Source organism: Chionomys nivalis, chromosome 3 (genome assembly GCF_950005125.1).
Source record: "Chionomys nivalis chromosome 3, mChiNiv1.1, whole genome shotgun sequence".
Taxonomy (NCBI): Eukaryota; Metazoa; Chordata; class Mammalia; order Rodentia; family Cricetidae; genus Chionomys; species Chionomys nivalis.
Window position 1 is genome coordinate 63,131,730 of NC_080088.1, and position 26,885 is coordinate 63,158,614.

The 26,885-nt window shown below is 49.7% G+C and overlaps 1 protein-coding gene across 2 annotated transcripts in view; it reads right to left on the bottom strand.

Annotated features, from left to right (window-relative positions):
• Window positions 1-598: 598 nt before the first annotated feature.
• Bdh1 (3-hydroxybutyrate dehydrogenase 1) overlaps window positions 599-26,885 on the bottom strand; it is a 33,783-nt gene continuing 7,496 nt past the window's right edge. For both annotated transcript variants that reach the window (XM_057765207.1, XM_057765208.1), the window contains exons 2-7: window positions 25,260-25,381; window positions 14,399-14,471; window positions 13,277-13,387; window positions 10,702-10,843; window positions 4,328-4,480; window positions 599-2,816 (exon numbers count right to left, since the gene is read on the bottom strand). In XM_057765207.1, the coding sequence (XP_057621190.1) occupies window positions 2,347-2,816; window positions 4,328-4,480; window positions 10,702-10,843; window positions 13,277-13,387; window positions 14,399-14,471; window positions 25,260-25,342 (1,032 nt within the window). In that variant the 5' untranslated portion in view covers window positions 25,343-25,381 and the 3' untranslated portion in view covers window positions 599-2,346. The remainder of the gene's footprint in view (window positions 2,817-4,327; window positions 4,481-10,701; window positions 10,844-13,276; window positions 13,388-14,398; window positions 14,472-25,259; window positions 25,382-26,885) is intronic.

Below are 26,885 nucleotides of genomic sequence, written 5' to 3' on the forward strand. Positions count from 1 at the left end.
CAAGTCACCCTCCTCTTTGGGGCCTCGGTTATATGATCTATAAAATGGGAATACCCTGTGATCTGCCCACCTCACCTGTCTCGTAAAGATCAAAGGCAGTTCTGTGTCCAAGCGGGACGGTAGCTGCAACAAGGGAAGGGGGTGGGGGTTGAATTACCACTGAGATTATCTGGAGAGAAGGTACACTGAGATCTTCTTTTCTGAGACAGGGTCTTACTGTGTAGTCCAGGCTGGCTTGGAACTCTCTATGTAGACCAGACCAGGCTTATCTTGAGCTCACAGAGATCAGCCTAACTTCTTCTGCCTAACTAGTGCTGGGATTAAAAGGGTGTGCGGCCATGCCTGGTAGCCTCAGGCTTTTCAGTTACGAGAATACAGAGGAAAACGCAGGGCCAGCAAGAGAGTCAGCGTAATCCTAAGTAAAATAAATCACAAGAGCCTGACCAGACAGTCCTCTTTTGCAGCTTAAGATGCCGGTGGAGATTCTCTGGCATTCAGCTTATTTCTACTCGGGACTCAAGTATGTGCCACTTCTAATCCCCTTCTAGTTCCCAGTGATGGATGGATGCAGACGTGCAACTCCAGGCCACTCTCCAAGTGTTACAACCAATCTCTTTATTAAGCACGAAAACAAATTCTCCAAGATGTAAAAATGCTACCTGAAGGCTCCAGCTGGAAACAGTCACTGCGGTACAAAAGCGGCTCGCTGCCGTGGGCTCGCTGCTGTGAGGGAGCTCTCTGGACACCGAGGCCCCGCCTCCCTCTTTCCTTCCCTCCCAGGCCCTATCTGTCTTGCCTGAAGACAGGGGCTGGAACCGGGTACCCCTGTTTGAATCCGGAGCGGTCCAAAGCCCAAAAGGCAAGCTGAATTCGCTCTCTGTAGAACCCTCTTGCTTCAGCAAGGCTGCACCCGGCAACCTGGTCTAGCTGCCTAGGTTCCTTTGCTTTCTCCTGGCACTGGGCTCCGGGTTCAGGCCAGACAGCTGCTCAGGAGTGTAAGGATAACCGTCTCTAAAGGGGCTTTGCTTCTTTCTTTGTTCCCAGGCAGCGTCCAAGTAGGTGGTCAAACGCTCTTGGAGGACCTCAAGCTTGTGTGGAAGAAAAAAACGCCTGAGCAAACTCTAGCCGAGGAGGCATAGCTCCCTCTGGTGGCAGGTCGGGATTTGCCGCAAAAGGCACAAATCACTGTGAAGAGCTGGCACTCCCTGGCTCAGGGCTTGACACCACCTGGAAGAAGGCAGTACTTGGTTTGGATCCAAATACCCAGACCCTGACCAACCGCAGGGACAAGCAGCCTTCAAATTCAAACCTTCCTGATGGACAACACAGACTGTCTAGCAGTGTCTCAGCGTAATTAAAAAATAATGTTTACAGTAGGAAGGAGAGGTGACCACCCTGAAGTCCTGTGGAGTGTGTGTGTGTGTGTGTGTGTGTGCGCGCGCATGCACCACATAAGCACGTGAGACAAGTAGGTACCCAGACCCATTGCTAGGGAGATGTCTCAGTGCCCAACCTTGGCACTGAGAATTTGTCTACAGCCCCAAGGATAGCACCAATCCTGTTCAAGGCGAAACCAAACCATACTCCTAGGCAAAGAGCGCCTCTGCCCAGACCCAACCTGAGTCTTCAAAGATGGTAGAGAAACTTCAGCTGGCAACCTCTAGATCTCCCATCCCCAGCCAGCTGAGAGTCAGTGGCTGCTGGCCACCAGTCACACAGTGCCATGGATGGGCAGAGAACACACAGTAGCACCTGATGTGACTGTCTCAAGAGAAGACACTCTGCTGGTAAGAAGATTCAAGGACCGATGGGTCCAAAGTGTCCCTGGAACACAGTGTGATGAGTTTTACAGCAATGCGCAAGCACGAGTGGGACCACCTGGATGCAATGGAAGGGGTATGCCATGTGCCATGAAGCTGCAAATTCTTCCTGCACACAAGAATAAAAATCTGTTCTTTTCACTTGTGAGACTAGATTAAAGATTAAATGGGATAAATATTTTGAACGGATGCTTTGACTTAGAAATGATTTGGGATTCTAGTCTAATAATCTGTTTTTAATAGAAAGATATTTCCCACAAATCTTTGTATAAAATCAACTTGAGCTAAATAGAAGCACCATGTTGGCTTTGAGGCTTAGGGCCACCCGCCTGTGACCTCCCACATCTGTGAAGGCCTACCCCCTTTACCACGTGAACAAGTAAGGTTAATGCTAAAATAAGTCTTCCTACGACCGTGGATGTTCCACAGCGAGTCATCAAAAGGTAACCGTATGAACTCCCCACCCCCATCAGCCTTTCCCCTCCCACCAGATCAGAGGACGCAGGCAGAGGACACCGGAGCCTCTTCAGTGGATGTAGATCTTGTCAGAGATGGCTCCCGGCAAGTGTGTCATGATCTGCATTCGCAGCCACCAGTAGTAGTCCATGGGGTGGTAGCGGGTGTAGGGGGTGGCGGCAGTCAGGGCGTGTGTGACAGCATCGATGACAGAGGAGGTGTCTGTGGAGCCGCTGTTGCAGTAGGTCTCCATCTTGGCGATCTTCTCATCGAAGTACTTCTTGCCATAGTCTTTGCGGACGACCTCGGGAAGCTCGTCCCACATCTTCTTGGCGATGGCCTGGATACGCTCAGGGCTATACAGACTGGTGGCAGCGATGAAATTGCCGGGCTCCACCACACTGACCTTCACGCCCAAAGGGTGCATCTCGTAGCGCAGGCAGTCAGAGAAAGCCTCTACCCCGAACTTGGTGATGCAGTATGGCGAGCGGGCTGGGTTGGCCATGCGGCCCAGCATGCTGCTGATATTAACAACACGACCTATAGAAGAAGACGGCAAACATCTGCTCAGGGGGCATTGCCCTGTGACGTGGTGGCCCGGCAGGGACAGCTTTAGAACCATCCGAAGCCACCCAGCTAATCAGTATTCCCCAGCTTCCCCAAGGGTCCTGCTGTGCCAGGCAGGACCAGGAAAGGGGAACAAATGAGAAACAAGCCTGTGGACTAGGAGGGTGCAGTAGACTAGGCAACACACAACGGGCTGATCACAGCCAAAGTCTGCCTGGTGGCAATACCGTGGGGTGAAAACACACTGGGCGCCCATGGGACATGGAATGGCTATGTCTGTGTGGACCTGTGCATCCACTCTAAGCAGGGTCTGATGCTGGTCGGGGAGAACAGGGAACTAATGCTCTTTCTCCCCAGTCAGGTGCACAGAGAAGTAACGTGGCAAGTCCAGGTAGGTACCAACTGCTGGCACAGCTAGGGATGGAGATAGAGCGCAGAAGGCAGAGTGCCCAGAACACCTCAGAAGAGAGGAGGACCTGGGTTGGTGGGCTGTTCCCAGAACCAGGTCCAGAAAGAAGTGAGCTGGGGCAGGAGCAGGGGTCAGGTTTCCAAAGCTGATTTCAAGGTTGGACTTTAGGTGGCACTGTGGGACTCATTCTGTCACGGGTCCAGCCTGGGAATGCAGGGGCCCATTACAACTCCCCATAGGGTTGGGGTAGATCCCTCTCAGTCCAGGCTGACCTGGGTCAGCTTGCCTAAGGCGTGCCCCCAGGAACACCCGCCCCCCAGTGTGAAGTCAGTTGAGCTTCCTCACAAAGACTACAGACTGAACCCCGTTCATTCCTGTGCTGCCAAGACCTTGGGGGCAGATCTGGGGATCTGGTACCTTTTGTCACAAGGGCTTGCTGTTCCAGGGGAAAATGTCAGATCTCATGACTTTATAGACGGTTTTGCTCACATTTGGCTATTTTATATGATTTGGAGATTGTGTCTCTTCTCCAAGTTTCTAGTCTTGTTTGAACCGAATAACACAACGTCTCATTTTTAAGCTACGGAACATGCTAACATTTGTCTAGCATTACACAGCGATGGAACAGCATGTAGACCAGCTGGTGCACATGTGCTGACTTCTGCAGAGTTGGTTCCTAGAGGACATGCCTCTACGATCCATGAGCCCGGAGTGCACAGACCACTGAACTACCTTTCTTGTGTGTTTTTGAGACAGGGTCGCATTATATATCCCAGGCTGACTTTAACCTCAAGGTCTTCCTGCCTCGGTCACCCAAGTGCTGGGTTTACAGATGTCCACCACCATCCCAGCTCATCTGCTCCACTTCTGAAAGCCACAGACCCCTCTCCCCTGCCTGACCATGTACTTCTGTCGATCGCCATTCCCAAGCCGAGCCTGGCTCAGATGCCTGAGTTCAGCTCGCTGTTAAGGACGGTAGCTCTGGCAGGTCTGGGGTTTCCATTCTGAACAGGAATGAAAAGTTTGGATAGGTATAGGGAGGGGTGGGCAGGAAGACTCTCTCTTCCCAACTCACCTTTGGCTCTCCGGAGAAGGGGGAGGAAGGATTTCGTCGTGCGTACCGTGCCCCAGAGGTTCACTTCTGCCACCTCCTTATACGTCTCCATGCTGGTGAACTCCACCTCCCCAAATGTTGAGATGCCTGCATTGTTAACCAGGCCCCACATTCCTGCACACAAGAGGACACAGCCAGTCACCATATGGACGCAAACGCAAACACTAGTCTGCCACTCTCTACTCTGATCTCTTTCTTCCAAGCCTCTTGCCCAGGGCTTTCAGGAAACATTTCTAGAGTCGGTCATCTCTAGAGAGAAAGGGAGAGAGAGAGAGAGAGACAGAGAGAGACAGAGGAGAGAGAGAGAGAGCCAACACTCCGACTGAATAGACTGTCCCTATGGTAGAACATCCAGGCTTCATGTCAGTGCTGACAGAATCAATTCTCAGCCCTTCCTGACTGAGCCTTGTAGGGTCTCCGCCTGTGTCTGCCTCCACTCCAGCTCTGTATGGTTCTTATCACCTTGACACGTATCTGGGAAGAGATCGCAGTAATTAAAAAGATGCCTCCATCAGATCGGCTTGTAAGCAATCTGTAGGGCATTTTCTTGATTTGGAGGGGCCCACTATGGGTGCTCCAATGCCTTCTTGCCAGGTGGTGTGGAAGAAAGCAGTTGAGCAACCCATGTAGCACAAGCCAGGCAGCGGCACTCCTCCATGGCCTCTGCTTCCGTTCTTTCCTTGAACAACCCATGTAGCGCAAACCAGGAAGCCACACTCCTCCATGACCTCTGCTTCTGTCTTACCTTCAGGCCCTTGCTTTGAGTTTCTGCCCTGACTTCCTTCAGCGATGAACTATGATTGGAAGTTTATACACCAAATAAACCCTCTCCCAATGTGCTTGTGGTCATGGTGTCTATCACAGCAGAGACGATGACAGGCATTTCTCTCTCCTCCACATGGCCTCAAGTCTACACCCTGCACCTATTCATCCAAATCAGCTATTGCTTCGAGGGCCCTTCTCGCCAGCAGGCAAGGAAACCTCAGAAACTTTCCAAGCCAAGCTCATAGAAGGGCACACAACCTCAAGGTCACCTATTAAGTTATGGGCTCTGCTGCCAAGCCTTGTTCATGGTCAGGCGCCGCCCCACTCCACCTTGGGACTGTTAACAATCCTCTATTCTCTCAAGCTCCTCCTCCGAGCAGGCTGCTGTTTGCTGGCGGTCACACATTAAGGGACCTTGGCTTAGGAGCCTTTCGGCCAGTGTGTCTCTTCTCGCCCTCTCCTGAGACTGTGCGGTGATACAGGCTATGAGATACAGTTCTCTTAGCGTGCACCAGTTGACTCTTCTATACGAGAGTAGCTAAGGGACAGCTGGCTTTTGTAGACTCAGATGATGTTGGTTCTGCAAAGTTCCTGGAGTTTATTTTGTCTGCTAACTATTTTTGCAGCAAGGCAAGGGAAACCAAAGCTGTCAAGGGAAAAGACAGATTTAAGTCTCATCATTAAGTTGGAGGCAGAGTTGAACCTGAGCCAAGGGAACAGAGCCTGTTTTCCAGGCCTCGATTCGAGTTCAGTTTTTTGGGTGTAAGCAGTGGATGGGTCAGAGCCCCAGGGCAGAGTGGGGTCCTGCCTCTTTGGTGTGGAAATCCTCAGCATTTGGTCTCCTTATGGCTGATTCTCCTGCCTCTCTCTGAAAGCTCTGTGCTCCTTGCAGGGGCTTCAGCAGCCATGGTGCCTGCTCGCGGCCTGTGAGGATAAGGCCCGGACTCACTCTCCCAGTGCATCATGGGAATGAATGTGTAAATGACAGAGTAATTGGTCTCATGTTGCTTTCCTTCCGTCTTGCCCAAATTAAAGCTTAGTCAGCTGACCTCTGGTGCCTTCTCCTTTAATTACAGGGAATTAAGGGCATTTATTAAGGAGAGGAAATTGCTGGTTAACTAAGTGTCCAAAGAGCTCCCTCCTGCATCAGCTGCCTGCTGGGGCTTCCTGCCCTCAGCTCTCAGGCTGAAGTTGTGACCTCGAGGCACAACCCACACGATCCGAAGCATCCCAGAAATCCACGGCTCCCAGGTCTGTCTTTTGACTTCCCTGAGGCTTCTTTCCTGGAGTCCAGAGGCTAGGGCTAACCCATGGCCCCTACCCATGCCTCCCCGCCCACAGCTGTCAGGCTTTTCTTCCTTTTAGGTGCTTCTCCTTTGCCCCAGTAGCCGCCCTTCAACTCTGAATCCATTAGGAATTCAAGACGTGCGTGTTGGTGGCGGATGTCTACAAACACTACAGGAGCCTTCTTAACCATGCCACCTGATCTCCTTCCTTCTGCAGCCAGACTTCTGAGAACACCCTATCCTCTCAATCCGGTCACATGGCTCTGGACTCCAACCTCCGTCTCCTGTTCACCAGGTTCTCCTACGGGCCGGAGAGGCCATCAACTGAGCCCCGCCTCTGTCTCTATTCTCTTCTTAGACACTGTCTACCAATGGCCCTGGACACCAGCTTTCCCCTGGGTTTAGTGACACCGGGCATCCCAGCGCTTTTCCTCTACCTGCCTCCACCCGTCGCAGGCACACCCAGTCTTTCACGCTCAGCCTGACTCTCCTGAACGCTGGCACAGTCTCCTCGTCTACTAGATGTTTATAGAACCTTCCAGTGGCTTTGTGTTTGATTCAGATGGGACAGTATCACATGACCAAAAATGTATGCATGCATGCTCAACCTGAAAATAAAACAATTCTATCTGGCACTACTGTCCCATAAAGATGAATTAAACTTCACCTGTCAAAGTCTCCTGCGTGGTAGAGCTGGTGACTTGGCAGATAGCAGTTAGCCTCAGAGCTCCAACAGCGCCCCTGCCAGTCCAGAAGGCAGCTGCTCCCCCAGAAAGGTCTCACCATTACCTCCATGTCCAGACAACTCCCATGAACCCCTAAGAGGAACAGCTCCAGAACTCCGCCTTACTGTCCCTTCTATCTGCGCTGAATGGCCCTAACTCACCCTGAGCACAGCTAACACGCTGAGTCTGTCCTGTTAGTGTGAACACACTCGCTCCTCTAGCTCCTTCACTTCTCCCATCCGATGTGTCAGCCAAGGCTGGGAAGATGCCTGGTGGTTAGAATGACAGCCACCAGGCCCTGGAGTGGCACTATGATGATGTCACCTGACCCTCATAACTAAGCCACACAGTAGATGTTAAATCGGCCCATAGCTGAATGAGGTAACCAAAGCTTGGCTTCACCAGGGACCAGGCGAGGAAGATGCGATTTGGACCTAGACGGAGGAGGAGCCTTCAAGCTCAGCCCCACATAGCTGCTGGTTTCCTTTGCTGGGACAGAAAGTCAATTCTGTTTCCTTCTGCATTAACTTAGGTCCTGGCTGACCTCTCTGCTGTGCTGCCGGTGAAGACCCAGGTCTCCCCGCCTCAATCTGTATCTTCCATCTCTACAGGACCTGCAGCCAGGTTAGTCTTTCTCCTCGGATCCTGTAGCTCTCAGTCTGTGGGTAGTACACAAGGCCCTGGCAGACTTCTCCTCACCCCTACACATTCTGCCTCCCTCAGTACGAAGAGCTCGATTGCTCCTCTAGGAAGCCTGCCCCTTGTCACCACAGGGGTGAAGTCTAGACTAAAGGGATCAGCTAGAAATACTTTACCACTTCACAGATGAGCAAGTTGAGGCCCACGCAGGGCCTGGTTGACATCCAAGTCACATTTCTGTGGAGAGGTGGAGCCCAGGGAAAGCCAGCCCTCCCCCTCTGATACCAAGAGAAGGGCCTGATGTAAAGGATTCCCTGCCCACGGCATCAAGCCCCTGGGTTGTTTAACTGTTCTTTGAAGGTTTGTCCTGGAGTCACTAGATTGGTGTCTAGTTCCAAGCTCCTCCTGCCAGATCAGAGCCCTCCAGGAACCAAGCATAGTCCCAGGCAAACAGCAAGGACTCAGTAAATGCTTACTCAAAGGTAAGTAATGACTTCGGAGTCAGGCCACACCCACAGCCCGTCAACAGCTGTGTGTTCGCTTTCCTGGAATTGGGAGGGCTGTTCACAGGCACCACATGTCCAGTCCCTACAAGTCCTACAAAGCAGGGTAGGTGGGACTAGTGAAAGGTGGCTCTAAGGACACCTCAGCACCTCAGGTCACTTCTCAGACTCCAGTAGTGACTGTCCCATGGAACCAGAGTGAAAACCAACCTCAAAATGTACCCAAGATGGTAGTACACCTGTCCTTGTGTTAAACGTGACTGCTGAGATGTTCTGAGAGGGCGCCACCTGCAGGTCAAAGTTAGCACTGCATGTAGGAGCTGTTCCTGATTTACCAGGAAAAGGACCACATGGCCCAAGGGGGCGAGCAGTGGGAGGTGGGGTGGATAACTGGCAGGGAAGAGGTAGATGGGGAGAATGGGAAAGACTGGGGGGCAGGGGGATCCGGCATGCAAATGCTGTCTGACAGTTTTAATTTCTGGTTTTGAACCCAAAAGTTCCAAATCATTTTCCCCAAACTGCATTATGGTTACGGTGGGTCACGGTGACGGGCAGAGCCGAGGCTGTGGATCCCAGCTGTGCCCCATTCCTGTCAAGCCCCATGAGCTGTGATTTCAGACTGCCTGGTGCTATGGCCGTCCCCATTCCTAGTCTGTGAAGGCAGCACCCTAGCTGCCCAGGGAGGCTGTGGGGACAAAGGGTGACAGGCTATGTGGCTGGCAATCATCCCACTGGGGCCCAGCCTGCATTTTCTAAATGGGCCAGGGACACCAACTATCGCTGTTAATCATTAAACAGATTTCAGTAGGTCTGTAACACACTGGGCGCTCCTGGAGAACACAGGGCCCCAGAATGACCTCTCAGAGGGTAGGGTGGCAGCACCGAGCTGCGGAGGTGACCCCAGTGACAGACTCCCTAACGGAAGTCTCTCCCATGGCTAGCCGTGTGGCACAAGCTCTTCTCAGAGATGGCAGCGTTTTTCAGCCTGGTGATTTTGGTAATCTACACAGCACAGGTGCAGGTCCCCCGGCTCCCTTCACTGGACCCCACCCAGAAGCTGTGCAGCAGGGAGCTAACTGAGGCAGCCCCCATTTTCCCTGGCCTGCCAAGGGGCTCTAAGATCAACAGCACAGACTGATTCTTCCACAGGGCCTACTGTGTGGCCTAGCTCCTTGCTTTCGGGGTCCATTTGAATGGTATTCCACCCCCTCTGAGCTGGAGAGCAGACCCCCTCACACTAAGGTCCTCCACCCAGGCTGAACTCAGGACAGTGTGCTCAGGCAGCTCTGCAGCATTCGATCCTTGGCCCCCTGGCTCTCCACACTTTCGACTTCGAGGCATCCATCCAACCTCTCTGACATCCAGCTCTCTCCTTCCTGGGGTCCTAACTCCTTGTATCCCTTCTGGACACTCCCCCAGGGTGTCCCATCGGCACTTCCAGCCTTCTTACCCGTCCCTCATCTTGCTCCTGCCGTTGAGAACACCAACTATGTAAGACAGACACCTCTTGCCTCTTTTTCATCCCCATATTCAAATCAACTCTGCCAGCTCTGTTCTATCAGTGCCATTAGCGAGCTCCAGTACCAGGGGCGAGCTCCAGTACCACGGGTGAGCTCCAGTACCACGGGTGAGCTCCAGTACCACGGGTGAGCTCCAGTACCACCGGCGAGCTCAGTACTACCAGCGAGCTCCAGTACCACCATGTTCAGGCCTGTGCCACCCATACTCCCCTTTAACCCATCTGTTCCCCACTCTAATGCAGGCTTCAGAGGGAGCTTTGGAAGTTGAGCCAAGCCATTACCTCAAGACAATCCCTTCACTCTCCAGCACCTTCAGCCAAGCAGCCAGTCTGCTGCTGCCTCCAGTCTCAACCTTGTGATGGGACCCTCTGTCACACCCAACACACCATGGGCTGCTTCCCAGCACCGTTCATGCTCTGCCCTCCCTCTGGCATCTCCTCCCCGGCTCTCGACCACACTACCCACTCCTTCCATACCCCTGACACTGGGCCAGGCCCCTTTCCTTGCTGTTCTGCCTCTGTCCGTGCCCTGTTCCCTGATGGTGAACTCAGTCCACCCACTGAACCCTAAGGTCCTCAGGGACAGAGAGCGTTTGGGTATCTTTGTGTCCCCGTCACTCAGCCCAGAGTGGGCATTCAAAGAACACTGGATGAACTGGCCTGAACTAGGAGGTCAATCTGTCACCCCACAGATTTCAAGCTTGCCTCTAGCCCTATTCCACTGTCCTATTACACAGGTATGTTTAATTTAATCCACTTCCTTATACCGAGCAGAAGGAAGAGTTTAAACAATAAAGAGAGGAACCTTTCTCCAGGAGGCCAGCAAACGGAGGGCGGTGTTGGGCAGGATCCCTGGAAGAGCGTCACATACCAACCCTGGTTCTCGCGGCACCCTTACCCTTCTCAGGGTCCTTGAGGCCGGAGCGGATGGTCTCCACCGCCTTCTCTATCTCTTCGCTGTTGCAGACATTGAGCTGCACGGTTCTCAGGCGGTCACTCTTTAAGCTGTCCAGCTCCTTGACCCCAGCATCACCTTTGTCCTGGAGGAGATAGGGCTGCCGTCACTGCTGTCCTTCCTACGCTGGGCAGGTTCTGGACTTAGGACCCAGCCCAGGTAGGGACTACCTCTAACCCCCTACAAAGCCTGAGGCTTACCCTAACACAAAACTGAGAAAGTTCACGGTAACATTATTCAAAATAGCCAAACGCCAAGGCAAGTTTTACAAATATTCTGAATAAATGTTTATTTTTATTTTTGTGCAATTTTTAAAATGCAGTTTGGGGCTGGAAAGATGGCTCAGCAGGTAAGAGTACTTGCTGCTCTTGCAGAGGACTTGGGTTCGGTTGCCAGCACCTATATAGTGGTTCACAACCATCACCTAGAACTTCAAATCCAGGGAATCTGAGACCCTCTTCTGGACTCTGGGGGCCCCAGGCACACATGTGATAGTCATATATGCAGGCAAAACATCCATACATGGGCTGGAGATATGGCTGAGCAGTTAAGAGCACTGGCTGTTCTTCCAGAGGTGCTGAGTTCAATTCCCAGCAACCACATGGTGGCTCACAACCATCTACAGTGGGAGTTGATGACCTCTTTTGGTATAAAGGCGCAAATGCAGATAGAACACTCATTTATAAAATAAATACACCTTTTTTTTTTTTTTTAAAAATTCATATACAAAAAAATAAATCTCTAAAGATGTTATATAGTTTATCTGGGGTACAAATGAGCAAAGTACTGTAGCATATCCATATAATTAAGTAATATTCTGAGAGAAAAATGAATTATAACAAATGCTACACTATAGATGGCTCTCAAAAACATGCTAAGGCCAGGTGTGTTGGCGCTCCATTCTTGTCAAGTCCCAAGTCCCCCAAGCTGTGACTCCAGGCTGCCTGATGCTGCTGCCTCCCCGCTTCCTGGTCTGTGAAGGCAACGCCCTGGCTGCCCAGGGAGGTCTTTCACCCCAGAACTCGGAAGGCAGAGACAAATGGATCTCTGTGAGCTCCTGGTCAGTCAGAGCTGCACAGTGAGACTCTGTCTAAACACAAACAAACACTGTGCTAGGTGAAAGACACACAGTAAAAACACCCAGTGACTTTGAGTCCAATGCGAGATTCATCCAGAGAAGGCAGGTCTAGGGGAATGGAAATCAGTGGTTGTCCGGGGCTTGAGGTGTGTGTGTTGCAGGGGGTTGGGGGGCGAATAACTGAAAAGAACCAAAAGGCAAAATACTGAGCCAAGGAACTGTTCTCAGAGTGAACTGTGGAGGTGACACAAGTCTCCGAACTGGGGGACAGTCCCCTAGTTACATTTGCAGCCTCATGTTTTAATACCTCCCTTCGTGGCCCCTAAATGCTCCCTGATTCCCAAAGCAGCCAGCTGTAGCTACACTTAAGACTGTGCTTAGGCTGTCCCTTCTGTCTGTCAATCTCTTCCTTCTCTGCATCCCACCCCCACCATGGATCATTCTGGAAAGGGCTTGAGAATGCCTTTATTCTCGTTCTTCAACTGTGTTTGTGCATGGTGTCCTCTCACCAACGGACGGAGAGCTCCCTGGGAGTGCTGGCTAGTTTTATGTCAGTCTGGCCCAAGCAAGAGTTATCTGAGAGGAGGGAATGCCAACTGAGAAAAAGTCTCCAAAAGATCAAGCTGTAGGCAAGCCCATAGAACATTTTCTTAATTAGTGATAGGTGTGGGAAGGCCCAGGCCATTGTGGGTGATACCACTCCTGGGCTGGGGTCTTGGGTGCTATAAAAAAGCAGGCTGAGCCGGGCAATGGTGGCGCATACTTTTAATCCCAGCACTTGGGAGGCAGAGGCAGGTGAATCTCTGTGAGTTCAAGACCAGCCTGGTCTACAAGAGCTAGTTCCAGGACAGGCTCCAAAGCCACAGAGAAACCCTGTCTTGAAAAACAAAAACAAAAACAGCAGACTGACCAAGCCATGAGGAGCAAGCCAGTAAGGAACACTCCTCCACGGCCTCTGCATCAGCTCCTGCCTTCAGGAGCTTGCCCTATTTGAGCTCCTGCCCTCGTTGCCTTCTACAAAGACGTGTGATATAGAAGTGTGGGCACAAGACACATTTTACTCCCCAACTTGCTTTTGGTCATAGTATTTATCACAGAAATAATAACTCTAACTAAGATACTGAATCTTGGACCAGTCTTATTCTACAACAGCTAGCAAAGCATCAGGCTCATCACCATCATCTAGTTGGGCCTATCAAGTGAACAGATGGCAGAGCAATGGATGGATAAGGATTGCTGGTACATGTATATACTCATACATGCATGCAAAAAGCTATGTAGAACACACGAGACTGAAGTGGAAAAGGCGTAGGCTATTTTAGCAACACATGTTAGAAAAGCACATGTGTGTGAACATGCACGCACATGTGTGCACGTGTGCACAAGCACACACACAGAATAACTGCTTGGACAATGGTAAAGAAAATGGCCCAGTCTTACCTTCATTAAGCAGCCAGCAAATACAAGGAAACCTTTTGAGTGTAGATGTTTGGCCAAAGAGAACCCAAATCCGGAGTCACAGCCTGTGATGAGGACAGCTTTGCCGCTCGCCTGTATTAGAGGGTTAGACCCGTTTTAGGAAGCCAGGACCCCACAGCGGAGTAACCAGCCCTCCCCAGCCCTCTTCACAGTAATATTAACGCACGCTGGGTGGCCAAGCCTCATCCTCCTAGCTGGCTTTCGCTGTCTGGAGAACTACAAGGCCCGAGGTATGCTGGGAGTGGAACTCAGAATCACCCGGTCCCTGCCAGCAACAGTACTGCCTGGGAAAAAGGACTCCTGCTGGCAGGATCTTCACGTCTTTTATCTGCAGTCACCGCGATGCTCACTGTCCTGGTCCTCAGCAAAGCCAGGCTTATGCAGTGCTCTCTGGGAGCAAGGCACTGGCTACGGGTTCCGTTCATGTCACATCCCCATCCCCAACCATAACCCCACAGACCAGCGGGTCTCAACTTTCCTAACGCTGTGACCCGTTAATACAGTTCATCTTAAGGTGTGGTCACCCCAACCACAAAATTAATTTTGGTATCACTTCATAACTGTAATTTTGCTACAGTTTGCTACAGATATTATAATGTAAATATCTATGTTTTCCAATGGTCTAAAGTGACCCTGTGAAAGGGTGGTGTGACCCCAATACCCCACAAGAGGTCATGACCCACAGGTTGAGAACTGCTGCCATGGAGTCACTGTGATTATTCCATGCCACCATAGAGGAAACAGAGTCACTTTCAAATGCCCAGTGCAGTTAGTGACAGGACTGGAGCACAGATGGGGCTGAGAGACCCCAGAGCCTCACTCTGAACCCCAACTCTCTGCTTCCCGGCAGGTCTCCGACAAGCTCCCTGGCTGGGAGGGGTGGAGTGTGTGTCATTACCGGTCCCACATGCATGGGGAGAGGGTCTTCCTATTGACGGAGGGTCTCAAAGAAGGATTAAGCGAAAATGTGGTTCAGAATGTCCTGGGCACTGTTCAGGCCCACGCAGAGGGTAACTCGAGGCCTAGGGTCCCCAGATGGCCCTCCTCTACCCAAGGGCTCCCAGGGAGCTGGCTTCCACTCACCTCATTTGCCTCACTGGCATAAGTCCGACGGGTGGTTGCCGCGAAGGAGTCTGGGTAAAACAAGAGTGTGTGTCTACAAGAAAACAGCAGCCGTGAACTCCAGGTTCCAGTGCCACTCCCGACCCCACCCCTGGGCAGAAGCTGCTTACAACACCCTCAACCACCAGCTAGGCTAAGGTAGCACTGATTTTCTCCCCATCCCGGGCTATGGGGACAGCGCTGCTACTGCTTAGAGAACCTTCCCACCAGGAGACAGGCAGGTGGGCAGCACACCAGACAGCTCGGCTACTAGACAGGAGATGCCTTCCTGAGAAGAAAGCCAGCCTGATGGCTACTTTCTTAGGAAGACATGCCAAAACTTGACTGACCCTTGGCCTACTCCAGTGATCCTCATTTTCTGCTTTCCACAGAGACACGGATGGTAGAGTGCTCCAGAGTAATCAAAGCGTGCATACGCTTTCAGAAACCAACTCTTTCAAAGCCTTCTGCAGGCTTAGAGGGTAAAGGTTATTGCCACCAAATCTGACAGCCTGACTTCATCACCAGAGCCCACATGAGGCTAGAAAAGAGGACTGATTGCTGCAAGCTGTCCTCTGACCTCCACGTGTACACACACACACACGCGCACACACATGCATGCACGATGTGAGATGCCCCTCTATATGCTGTGAATATGTCTTATTACCTTTGGTTAATAAAGAAGCTGCTTTGGTCTATGGCAGGGCAGAATATAGCTAGGCAGGAAATCCAAGCAGAGAGACAGGGAGAAAGAAGGCAGAGTTGGCAGATGCCAGCAGCCACTAGAGAAGCAAGATGTGAGATCACAAGCCTTGTGGTAAAATATAGAATAGTACAAAATTGGTTAATTTAAGTTGTAAGAGCTAGTTAATAATACGCCTGACCTAATAGGTCAAACAATTCAGGAACTGGCAGGCAGAAGAGAAACTTCCATTTGCACACACACACACACACACACACTTTATTTTCAGTATTTTAATTCTCCATTAGCTCAGTGCTGCTTTCTTAATCATTGTTTTTAAACTTTTTATTAGAGATAACTACAGATATACACACTGTTTATAATGATACATAGAGCTGGGCTTGGTGGAGGCAGCTAACTGGGAAGATGAAACAGGAGGGTCACAGGTCATCCTGGGCAACTTGGTGAGATCCTTGTCATAAAAAGTATAAAAATAGGGCTGTGGATACAGTTCAGTAATAGAGTGCTTTTCCACCACACATGCAAAACCCTAGATTTAATCCCCAGTACTAGGAAAGAGAAGGATGGGGAGAGGGAGAAGAGAGAAGGAAAAGGGGAAAGGGGAGAGGAGAAGAGGAGGAAGGGATGGGGAGAGGGAAGAGAAAAGAAAGAAAAGCAAACAGAGAGAAGTTGGGTACCTCTTGCCTAGTGTCCATTAATGATGGACATTGCACAACTGCAATATTACAGCCAGGATACTAACAAAGATACAGCAACCACGCGGAACATTTCCTCTTGCATCTTTCTCTCTAGCCTTCCCAGAGCCACACCTAGCCCACCCCACCTCTTCAGCCTCTTCTCTATCACTACGACAACAACGTTAAGCCAGGTATGGGGTCTTAGTCTGTAATCCCAACACTCAGGGTACAGGAAGACTTCTGGGAGTTCCAGGCCAGCCTGGACCACACAGTACAATTCTCTCTTATAAACACAAAACAATAACAACAAAGAGAACCTTCTAAGTGGATTACATGGTGTATAAGGCTTTCTGGGTCTGGCTTGCGACCCTCAGTGTTGCTCTCTGGAACTCATCCAAATTCTGGAAACCACTTCCCCCTCTGACTGGGGCAACTGTCTAACTAGTTACTTTCTGAAGGTCATCTGGGCTGCTTCCAGGTTGGATTTATTATGAATAAAGCTGCTACGAAGATTCCTGGGCAAGATTCTGTATAAACATATTTCTCTTGGATAAACTCCCAGGAGCGTAACCATTGGGTCCTATGGTCGGTGTGTGCTTGGTTTTTAAGGGACTGGGGAGCTGTTTACAGTTCCAGAGTAGTGGAAGCATACAGCATTTCCAGGAGAGATGTATGGGAGCCCAGTTTCTCCACATACTTCCCAGAATTTGATGATATCACTATTTTAAATTTTTTATTTATTTGTTATCATTGGTTTTTGAGAGAGGGAGTCATGTAGGGCAGGCTTGAAGGCCAGACAAACTCCAACTGTCCAGCATCCTCCTGTCTCAGCAGGCCAAGTGCTAGGATTACAGATAATGTTCCTTTATTTTACCCATGTCCGAAACTATACACGATTTTCTCACTGTGGCTTTAATTCACATTTCTCTAATAGCTAAGAATGTTGATCATCTCTTCTATGTTTATCTGGTACCTGTCTCAGGTCAGACAGCTAAACAAGCACCACAGTACGGGTGGCTTACACACAAGACAGTGGTTTATAAAGGGTGAAGACTTAACAGTTTTGAAAGCTGGGAAGCTCCAGCTCAAGGTATTGGCAGACATGAGAGCACACTTCCTAGATTTTTGTGACTTTGCTTGGTCGGAGCGGATAGGTGGTGTCTTAGACCTCTGTCACTGATGATGGCTTTGCTTCTACGACCCAACACTTCCTAAGACCTGACCTCCTCACACCAGCTGACGTGATCGCTTTTAACTGTCAACTTGACAGAATCTGGAAACAACCTACGAGACACACACTCTGTCTGTGAGGGCTTCCAACGAGGATTTGGTCCGGGTGGGAGAGCTAGCCTCAGAGTGGGTTGCGACTTCTAAAGCAGGGCTTGTATGTGCAGAGGACTGAGGGGAAACCAGTGCTGCTGGCCTGCACTTGCATCCCCGAGGGGTGTACTCCACGGCTACAATCTGACTGCAGCTTCTTCTGCCTTCCAACGCAGACTGAGAACCAGCGGCGATGAAGGTATCTCCCAGGCCTCCAGTACTAGCTTCAGATCTCCAAGGCATCTAGCTTTAGGTTCTGAGCAGCTACTGGGGTCTCAGCCTCTCCGATGTGGCCAGCCTCTAGTGTGTAAGCCAAGCTAACACACCCCTTTATAAGTCCTCCTATGTTCCACATCACACCAGCAGTACGGGACGTCCTCCTGTATTCCTCTAGAGAATCATATCACACCAGCAGTGTGGGGAGCAGAATTTCAGCACACACATTTGGGGGCACACAAGCATTGAGACCAGAGCATGTCATGCTCATCCTGTGCTTAGTCGCATTCTAGGTGGACTGTCTTCTTTCACTGCTGAACCTTCAGCATCCGTTAGATGCTCTAGATGCCTTTGCTGCCCATGCAGCATAAAAATCTCTTCTAATCTATAACATCCACCTGTAAGTGTTTGTTTTGAGACAGGCTCATTATGTAGCCTTAAGTGACCTGAAACTTGCTATGTAAATAAGGCTAGCCTTAAACTCACAGAGACCTGCCTGCTTCTGCCTCCCACGTGGGGATTAAAACTGTGCACTACCATACCTGCCCCCCACCCCGCTGTCCTCTTAGCAGGGGCTACTGCAAGGAAACGTGTTTCATTTTAATGAAGTCTAATCAACCCACTTTTCCTCTTATGGGGCATATGTGACTCTTTACCTAAATTTAACCTCCTCTTTTTTTTTTCTAAAAGTTTTCCATTTAAGCTCATGATTCTTTCTGAGTTTATTCTTGCATGAGACAACACTTAGGTCAAAGGATTTGGTTTTGCTTAGGAGATCCCAGCAGCACTGTTTGCAATGCTATCTTCTAAATCACTGTTGCCAAAAACCGGTCAAGTATATTGCGTGGCCTCTGTCTGGCTGCTTTTCTCTGTGTCACTGACATATGTACCCTCACCTTATTTCTCTTTTTGAAAAATAAACTATTATTCTATTTATTTTGTCTTTCCATGTAAATTTTATTTATTTATTTATTTATTTATTTATTTATTTATTTATTTATTTATTCAAGACAGGGTTTCTCTGTAGCTTTTGGTTCCTGTCCTGGAACTAGCTCTTGTAGACCAGGCTGGCCTCGAACTCCCAGAGATCCGCTTGCCTCTACCTCCCGAGTGCTGGGATTAAAGGTGTGCGCCACCACCACCCGGCTCTCCATGTAAATTTTAGAATAACTTCTATAGTGCAACATGGACAGAACTTAATGAATGACATCTGAGGTCATCCTCTGGCCTCCGTTGTACCCACGCATTCACACCCACCTATACCCACATATATGTGTACACACATATGCACACACGCACACACACACGCATGCATGCATGTAAAGCAAATGAGCGAAGAAAATAAAGAACTGTCCTTATATCCCTGGAACAAAGACATCTTTTTATGTTTCATAATTTAAAAAGATATTGCTGAATTCTACCTGCTAATAATTTAAGAGTATTCATAAAGGATTGGTCTGACCAGGCAGAGACAGGCAAATCTCTGAATTTGAGGCCAGCTTGGTCTACAGAGAAAGTTCCAGAAAAGTCAGGGCTACATGGAGAAGCCTCTCTCCTCTCTCTCCTCTCTCTCTCTCTCTCTCTCTCTCTCTCTCTCCACACACACACACACACACACACACACACACACACACACACATTGATATTGATCTGTAGCTTCCTTTCCCCACTTTTTGGTACCGGTTTTGTCTGGCTTGAAGATTAGGGTAATATTAGCTTCATAAATACTTGCATGACTTCATAAAGTCAGAGAAAGCTCAGCCCAGCCCTGGGCCTCCACTGCTGCTTCCCTGGCTGGGAGAGGGAGAGGGCGGTGGTTTCCTTGCTGCTTTGCACACATGTAGGGACATATGATCTTATTCCTGATGGGGACGGAGAGTCTCCTCCTACGACTCTGCTTCCTTCCTCCCGAGCAGACAGGGTTACCTGAAAATGACAGGTCTCTACTTGGCTTCCTCTGACTTACTAAAGTCCTCACCTCTCCGACACACCCTGTCTAATGGGATGAAGTCTAGACTCTGCTGTCTGCTGACCCTCACTAGTAAACACAGGCTGAGGCCACAGATGTGAGAAGAGCAATCGCGGGCTAATGTTATTTTCCCTTGCCAGGGCTGGTTGGTCCTACAGCTGGAGAAAGTGGCTTCGGTTGGGATGGTCTGTGTCTGGCTCACTGGTGTTTCCAGGCCACCAGCTTCCTCAGCTCAGAGTCTGGGATACATCAAACAAACAGAAACCTCAAGGCTGTCATTCCTCGGGTCTGAGGTTCTTGCCTCATCTGCTTTCTGTCCACCGGAACGGTCTGTTTGCTTTGTAGAAGATCCAGAAATTGTCACTGTGCTCAGCAGGGGGCACAGGCAGGGGAAAAGCATATGCACCCCATCTTTCTGGAAACGGAAGTTCTCTTCTGAAGTGACTGTTGAACCAGCAGTGGCAGGAGGAGGCCAGGGGAGATGAGTGACAATTTTCTGACCTTTGAACTTCGGTACCATATTCATATATTACCTATTTAAACCGAAGCATTAAAATGTATTACCAGTGGTAGCTTGCTTGTCCAAGATGTTTTAGGCCCTAGGGTTGGTCCCTGGGTCCCTAAACCTAAAAACCATGTTATTCACCATTCTTTTTTTTTTTTTTTTTTTTTTTTTGGTTTTTCGAGACAGGGTTTCTCTGTGGCTTTGGAACCTGTCCTGGAACTAGCTCTTGTAGACCAGGCTGGTCTCAAACTCACAGAGATCCGCCTGCCTCTGCCTCCCGAGTGCTGGGATTAAAGGCGTGCGCCACCACTGCCCGGCTTATTCACCATTCTTAAGGTGGTGGGTCACTAGACAGAAACAAGGTTGACTCGGAAAATCTGCCTGGGTGATGCTCTGTGCTTTACTGAGTTAAGCTCTCGTGTGTAGATGGTTTCAAGCGAGAACAGCAAGGTCGGTTTACCAAAGCTAGCTCAAATGACATCACCCAAAGAGAAGCACTGTGTGTCCGTGATCCCCAGCGTGACTTTACAAAAACAAAAGGACCAGAAAGGTGTTTCTAGTAGAACTGAAGTGTGCTTATCTTCTTAAGGGTCCTTGGTACTGTATAGCGTTTCTAAATACGTGACATTTTATTTATTGATTACTAGCATTATGATTGGATGTGTGTATGTGCACGCGCATGCGTGTGCATGGCATGGCACACAGTCAGTCCTCTCCTACCTTTACACGGGTTCCGGGGATCAAACTGAGATCACCAGGCTAGCATGGCAAGTGCTCTACCCATGGAGCCATCTCATGGACCCATGTGTGACATCTTAAAAAGTAACAGAAAAGTCACAAGTAAGATAAAGGCTTTGGTCAGAAGTTTGCTGCCAGATTTGTCTGTGACCCACCCTCCCATTCTCAAGTCTATCCAGATACGAACGCGGCCATGGCCAAGAAGAATGTGACACCTGGCTCTGCCACCCACACCCAGCTGTTGGTGGCACACACTTACGTCCCAGAGAACTCGCAGCCCCAAACCCTCTGGACCTAACCCCCAAAGGCAGAGCCCTACAGAGGGGTGGTGGTTCAGCCTATGACCAGCAGGGGTCCTGCTGGGCTCTGCCAGGGCTCTCTGCCACCTCCTCTCACCACCGCCGGCCGTGCCTCATCTGCTCTGATTTCAATTCTCTTAGTCCTTCCCGGGTTCCTACATGCCTGTGGCATCCCTGGCCTAGGGCTGTTTCTCACTGTGGAGGGGCTCTTGTTCTCGACCTGTTAAAGCAGAATCCCCAGGGTGAGGCAGAAGGAAGCACACACTCCATGCCAAGGTCTGTGGTAGACACCACTGCTCATTTGCAGCCGGAAACTCCAGGCCACGTAGAAGAGACCGTTCAGAACAGCCGAGGTATCCATTCTGACTCTTGCCCTTTCTTTTCGGTCAGAGTTCCTAACTGTGCTATTGCTCCCGTCATGAACCAGAGCTGGTAACCAGTAGCTCAGCTTCCCACCAAGGGAGCCACGAGTCAGTGTAGCAGAACTGCATCCAGGAAGATTAGGTTGAGAAGGCAGAGTGACCCAAGTCCAGTCTCACAATGACCTCTGGGGGAAACAAATTCAGTCAGGAATCTCCAGGGTCACACAGCTGCCAAACATGCAAACCCAGGGTGGACTTAAAAGAACCAGGCGAAAATGCCAGCATCCACTTCTACACGGCTAGACTGGAGCTAGGGGGTGTTATGTTTCCTATCTGCCAGGGCAGACCACGAGCGTGGGTTATAGGTTCTAGCGTCCAGGGTGGTACACACCGGCTACCTAGCTGCCAGAGCTACCAGTGGTGTCGGCACAGACACTCCTAAAACCAAAGGCTAATGGGGCTGATTGTCAGGTGTCTCGGCAGGGGCCGGAACCAGCCACCCCTCGCGAGGTTTGCACCTGGATGTGTCCGAGCGAGACTCCAGCTGAGGAGTGACCGGTGGTGGCTGTGCTGTCTGGACGTCACACTTTTTTAAGAGAGGAACACAGGTCAAGGAAAGACCACTCAGGAGGGAACCGCATGGGTGGAATAAAAGGTGACAAGCAGATGGGTACCGGGTGACATGGTGTCCAGAGAGGTGACAGTGTGAATTCGGAGGTGGACTCACAACAAAGGGTGGCCTTTACAGGAGAAAACGTTCCCGCCCACTATGAAGAAGGACTGTGTGCCGAGCTGTCCAAAGACACGAGGCTTCCTGGGAGAGGTAATGACCTTCCCATCAATGGATACATTCAACAGCACCAAGGCGGAAGGTCACACATCAAGGACGTTAGGATTCACCCTCAGGGATAACTGGAGCATGAAGCCCTTGGCAACTGAGACCCAAAGGGAACTGTTCAGGCCAGGGATTTCCCCTATGACCTTGTGTCTGATCCCTAGCACAGGTCACCCCCGTGCCAGCCCCCCCTTTGTATCTGCTCTCCCTCTGGACCTCCATGATATCCCACCCTGGGAATGTGATTCACTCTGATTCAGCTCTGCTGCCCCTACACACTTTGAAGTAACTCTTCCCTTACCCACACAGTCAAGAACGTCCCTGTAGGAGTTTTGTTTCCTCCTCAGTGAACCAAGTGCGACTAACACCCAAATCCCCTGAAGGATAAATCTTTGGTAGAAATATTAATTTCCTTTGGGGTTGTTTTGATATAAGAAATTTTCAGAACTCTCTAAATGCCACTTTGGAGACAGGTTGTTCTATTTTGTGTTTTATGTGCTTGAATATTTTGCCTGTGTGCAGTGCCTGCTAAAGCCAGAAGAGGGCGCTATATCCTCTCTAGCTGGAGCTAGACTGTCAGGCACAGACTCGTGGATGCTCCCGTGGGAGCATCTGGGTCCTTTGGAAGGGCAACTAATTCTCTTAAGCACTGAGCCGTCATTCTAGGCCCTATTTTTTGTTGTTTTTTTGTTTTGCTCTCTCTCTCTCTCCCCTCTTTCTCTCTCTCTCTCTCTCTCTCTCTCTCTCTCTCTCTCTCTCTATGAGTGTGTAACGAATCACTTGCTTTAACAAACAGAGACAGGCAAATAGCTAAGCAGTTTCACTATATCCCTCAGCAAGGCCCTAGTACAGTCTGGAGATTCTGCTGACCTGTAATTTCTATAGATTCCCGAGGGAAAGTGTGCAAGAGGGGAAACCACAGGACCGAATTGCTGGGTCCCCGAGGCCTGGAGAATGGGGTATCCTAGCATGCTGGGAATAGAGCATCTAAAAGACAAGCAAGTCTAGAAGCCTGGGTAAAAGCCATTTGCCCTGGTGGCAGGCATGGTCTGCAGAGGGAACACAGCTCTTCCTAAATGTGTAGCACTTTTGCCATAGATAAAAGTGAGTTCTCCTTGGGCAAGGGTTGCGCTTGCATGCAACAAAGCAGGAACCATGCAGTCCTGACAGGAAATTGGACAGAAACAGCCATCTAAGACGGGCAATGTGTGCCCATGCAAACTGCCAGATTCCCAGGCAATTTTCTGCTTAAGCCATTGACACGGAATTTCTGATGTTGTAACATTCAAGGACTTGAACAAATAAAAAGCAAATTAGAATGGATTAAAAAATAAGGAGGGCAGAAAGACACTTCTCTCTAAAGTCTGTCACACGCCAACAACGGAGAGCTGAAGTCCTGTTTGTAGCTGAGCCTCTTGCTCTGGCTCCCATACAAAAATGGGTTTTAGAAGAGATCCACAACTAACTACTGAGCTGAGCTCCCAGAGTACAAGGAAAGAGAAGGAGGAGCGATAACATGGACAAAGGCGTCAAGACCATGAACCTGAGCTAGTAGGAGCTCACTGATCCGCACTGACAACTGGGGAACCTGCATAGGACTGAACTAGGCAACCTGAGTGCAGGGGACAATGGTGTGGCTTGGGCACTATGTGTAGCCACAGGCAGTGGGACCAGCATCTAACCCTAAAGCATGAACTGACTTTGTGGAGACCATTCTCTACGGAGAGATACCTTGCTCAACCTAAGCATGGTGATGGGACAGATTTAGTTGGTTTTCCAAGGGAGGCCTTAACTCTCTCTGAGGAGCGGGTGGAGGGAAGGTGGGGTGAGCCGCAGGAGAGGAGAGAGGGGGAACTGGGATTAGTATGTAAAAAAAAAAAAATATAAATATAAATAAATAAAATTTTAAAAGGAGAAATTTCTCAATATCTGTTCTATCTTTTCAAGGCTTATTTATTTATTTATTTATTTATTTATTTATTTATTTATTATGTATCCAGCGCTTTGCCTGCAAGTATGCCTGCAGGCCAGAAGAGGGCATCAGATCTCATTAAAGATGGTTGTGAGCTGCCATGTGGTTGCTGGGAATTAAACTCTGGACCTCTGGAGGAACACCTAGTGCGCTTAACCCCTAAGCCATCTCTCCAGTCCTCAATGTCTGTTCTAAAGACCTGTATGAACATAGGAAAGACCAAGCATCTTGCTATAGAGACAGCATTTAACCTGACTGTTGACTCACTTTCCTCAAATATGACCAGGAGAAGTGTGTCTTCTTTTGTAGCAGCAGAGGCCACGGAATTCCCACTCGAACAGGTGAAATCTGCTGAGTGTGGCGACACACACCTAGACCCAGCATGTATAGGCTAAAGGGGAGGGCCCTTGAAGCAAGGAATTGGAAACCAGCCTGGGCTACAGGGTAAGATGTGTCTCCAAAATCCCAAACACTTGTTTGTTTAGTCTGTGCTTATTTCATAATTCTTCTAAATCACACAAGCAGTTCAGGAATGCCTAGGGTATTCTCTTAAAGTGTAAATGTAAAAAAACAAACAAACAAAAAAACCCCAATGAAACGGTCACAAGGACTCTTGAAGCTTCTTGCCAAACACGCTAATCTGTATTTAACCACAACACCACAATGGCACACACACACACACCCTACACCCGGACAGACATTCTTCAGAATAGCTGGCGAGTGGTCCCCCAGTATCATGATCATGACTAAGGTGACGAAGACTTGCTGTGATGAGAGCAGACTGAGGAGATGCATCAACTAAATGCAATGGTGGTGGGAGGGGCTAAATCATCAGTGGGTCACTCAGCGAAGGCTAGACAAGGTCTGCAGCTTGGTTATCAGCATCGTTTCCATGGCACTACGATTTAAATGATGCAAATGGCTAAGGAAGATGAGTGCGGAGGAAGCTAGGTGTCCTTTGTTTTTGCAATTTTTAGGAAATTCTAAAAGTGTTTCAAATAAAGGGTTTATTTCTTAATTTTTGCAACCACTGGGGACCATGTGTATACCAGGTGAGTGCTCTGCCCCCTGAGCTATAACCCCAGCACATCAAAGGGGTTTACAAGACAGGAGCTCTTTGCCCTGGGATTCCTGGGAAGGCCTGGCTTCTGAGCACTCCCTGAGGGCCGGGGTGCTGAGGACAGTCAGGACCCACCTGGGAAAAGCATGGTCCTCAAGGCCACCTACCTCTTCCTTTAGTGGCTTACCTTGTCACATTCTCTCTGTCACAGACACTTAGAATTTTCCCTGGGAGCTGCGACAGGGGTCTGAGACGGGCAGCCAGCATCATGTCAGCAAGTAGTAGGGCGATCGCTTTCTTCTGGTAACTCTGAAACACAAAATGCATGCTCAGCCTCTTGCCCTCAGAAGTTTAGGCAGGAAAAGTCCATTTTCTGACAAGGCACTGCTCAAGCTAAAGCCCCAGGAGATGGAAAATCGGGAGCCAGGGTGTACCAACAGCTGGACAACCATGGATGGGTGGTCACCTATGCGTGACAGACAACATTGAACTAGACCAGTGATCCTCGAGGCAGGCTGTACTAGGGGAACTGACTTGGGGACATAACCAGGGGAAGGAATGTCTAACCTTGTGACAAAGAAAAATGACCTCATCTGTAAAGTTCACACTCAAGAATTGTGCAATTGAGTTTTGTTGTTGTTGTTTTTCAAGACAGGCTCTCTCTGTATACCCCTGGCTGTCCTGGAATCACTCTGTAGAGCAGGCTGGCCTTAAACTCACAGAGATCCGCCTGCCTTTGCCTCCCAAATTCTGGAATTAAAGGTGTGCACCACCACTGCCACAAAAGGTAAAATGTTCTAAGTCATTTTAGAATTTTGTGTTGGCTCACGTCTATAACTGTCAGCTGTATGTGACCTGCAGGTCTGACACACCTGTTGGGGAGTCCTCTGGGAGAGCAGCCACCAGTTAGGGCCGGTCTAACTCAGAAAGCCTGGTTCCCTTGTCCAGGTTTCTGACATCTCATGAAACATCCATCTGTTGTGATCAGGACACCAGCCTTTGCCCACAGCGCATCTCCATCCTCTGTGGGTGGCGTGTGCCACACTATGCGCCACTTGGCTCAGGACTCCACCTCTCTCTCACCCCAGCAAACTGGAGGCTCTGAATTAAGGCGAGACTCTTCACATTAAAACACACACACACACACACACAAGGAGCTGGGCGGTGGTGGCACATGCCTTTAATCCCAGCACTGGGAGGCAGAGGCAGGCGGATCTTTGTGTGTTCGAGACCAGCCTGGTCTACAAGAGTTAGTTCCAGGACAGGCTTCAAAAGCTACAGAGAAACCCTGTCTCGAAAAACAAAACAAAACAAAAGAAACAAAAAAACGCACACAAAATCCAGACAGGGTAGTACACGCCTGTACTACCTAGCACTTGGGAGGCTGAGGCAGGAGGATTGCAACTTGGAAGTTAGTCTAGACTATAAGGCAAGTTCCCCACCAGCCTGAGCTATAAGACCAAAAAACAAACAAACATCATCGACAACAAAACCTGCACACAGAACAAATAAAGACCACACATATACTCCCTCATCCTTACCCATTTTAGGTTAAGTCAAACTACTACAACTAGGTCATATGTTACTTGGTGTCGCCTAAGGCCTCCCCAGCACCATGGTGATTAAATGTCTTATATACAAACCAGACCCAGACCGGGCTTGCGCTATGGCGACTGACAAATCAACCAAAGCAATGCTCATCACAGGGGCAGCTGGGGCCATTTATCTGCTTTATTCTTCAGACAACGAAGAGAAGCAGAGGTCTCCTCAGCTTGCACTATGCTTCCATTAGTGCCTGTGGCTCAGCATGTGT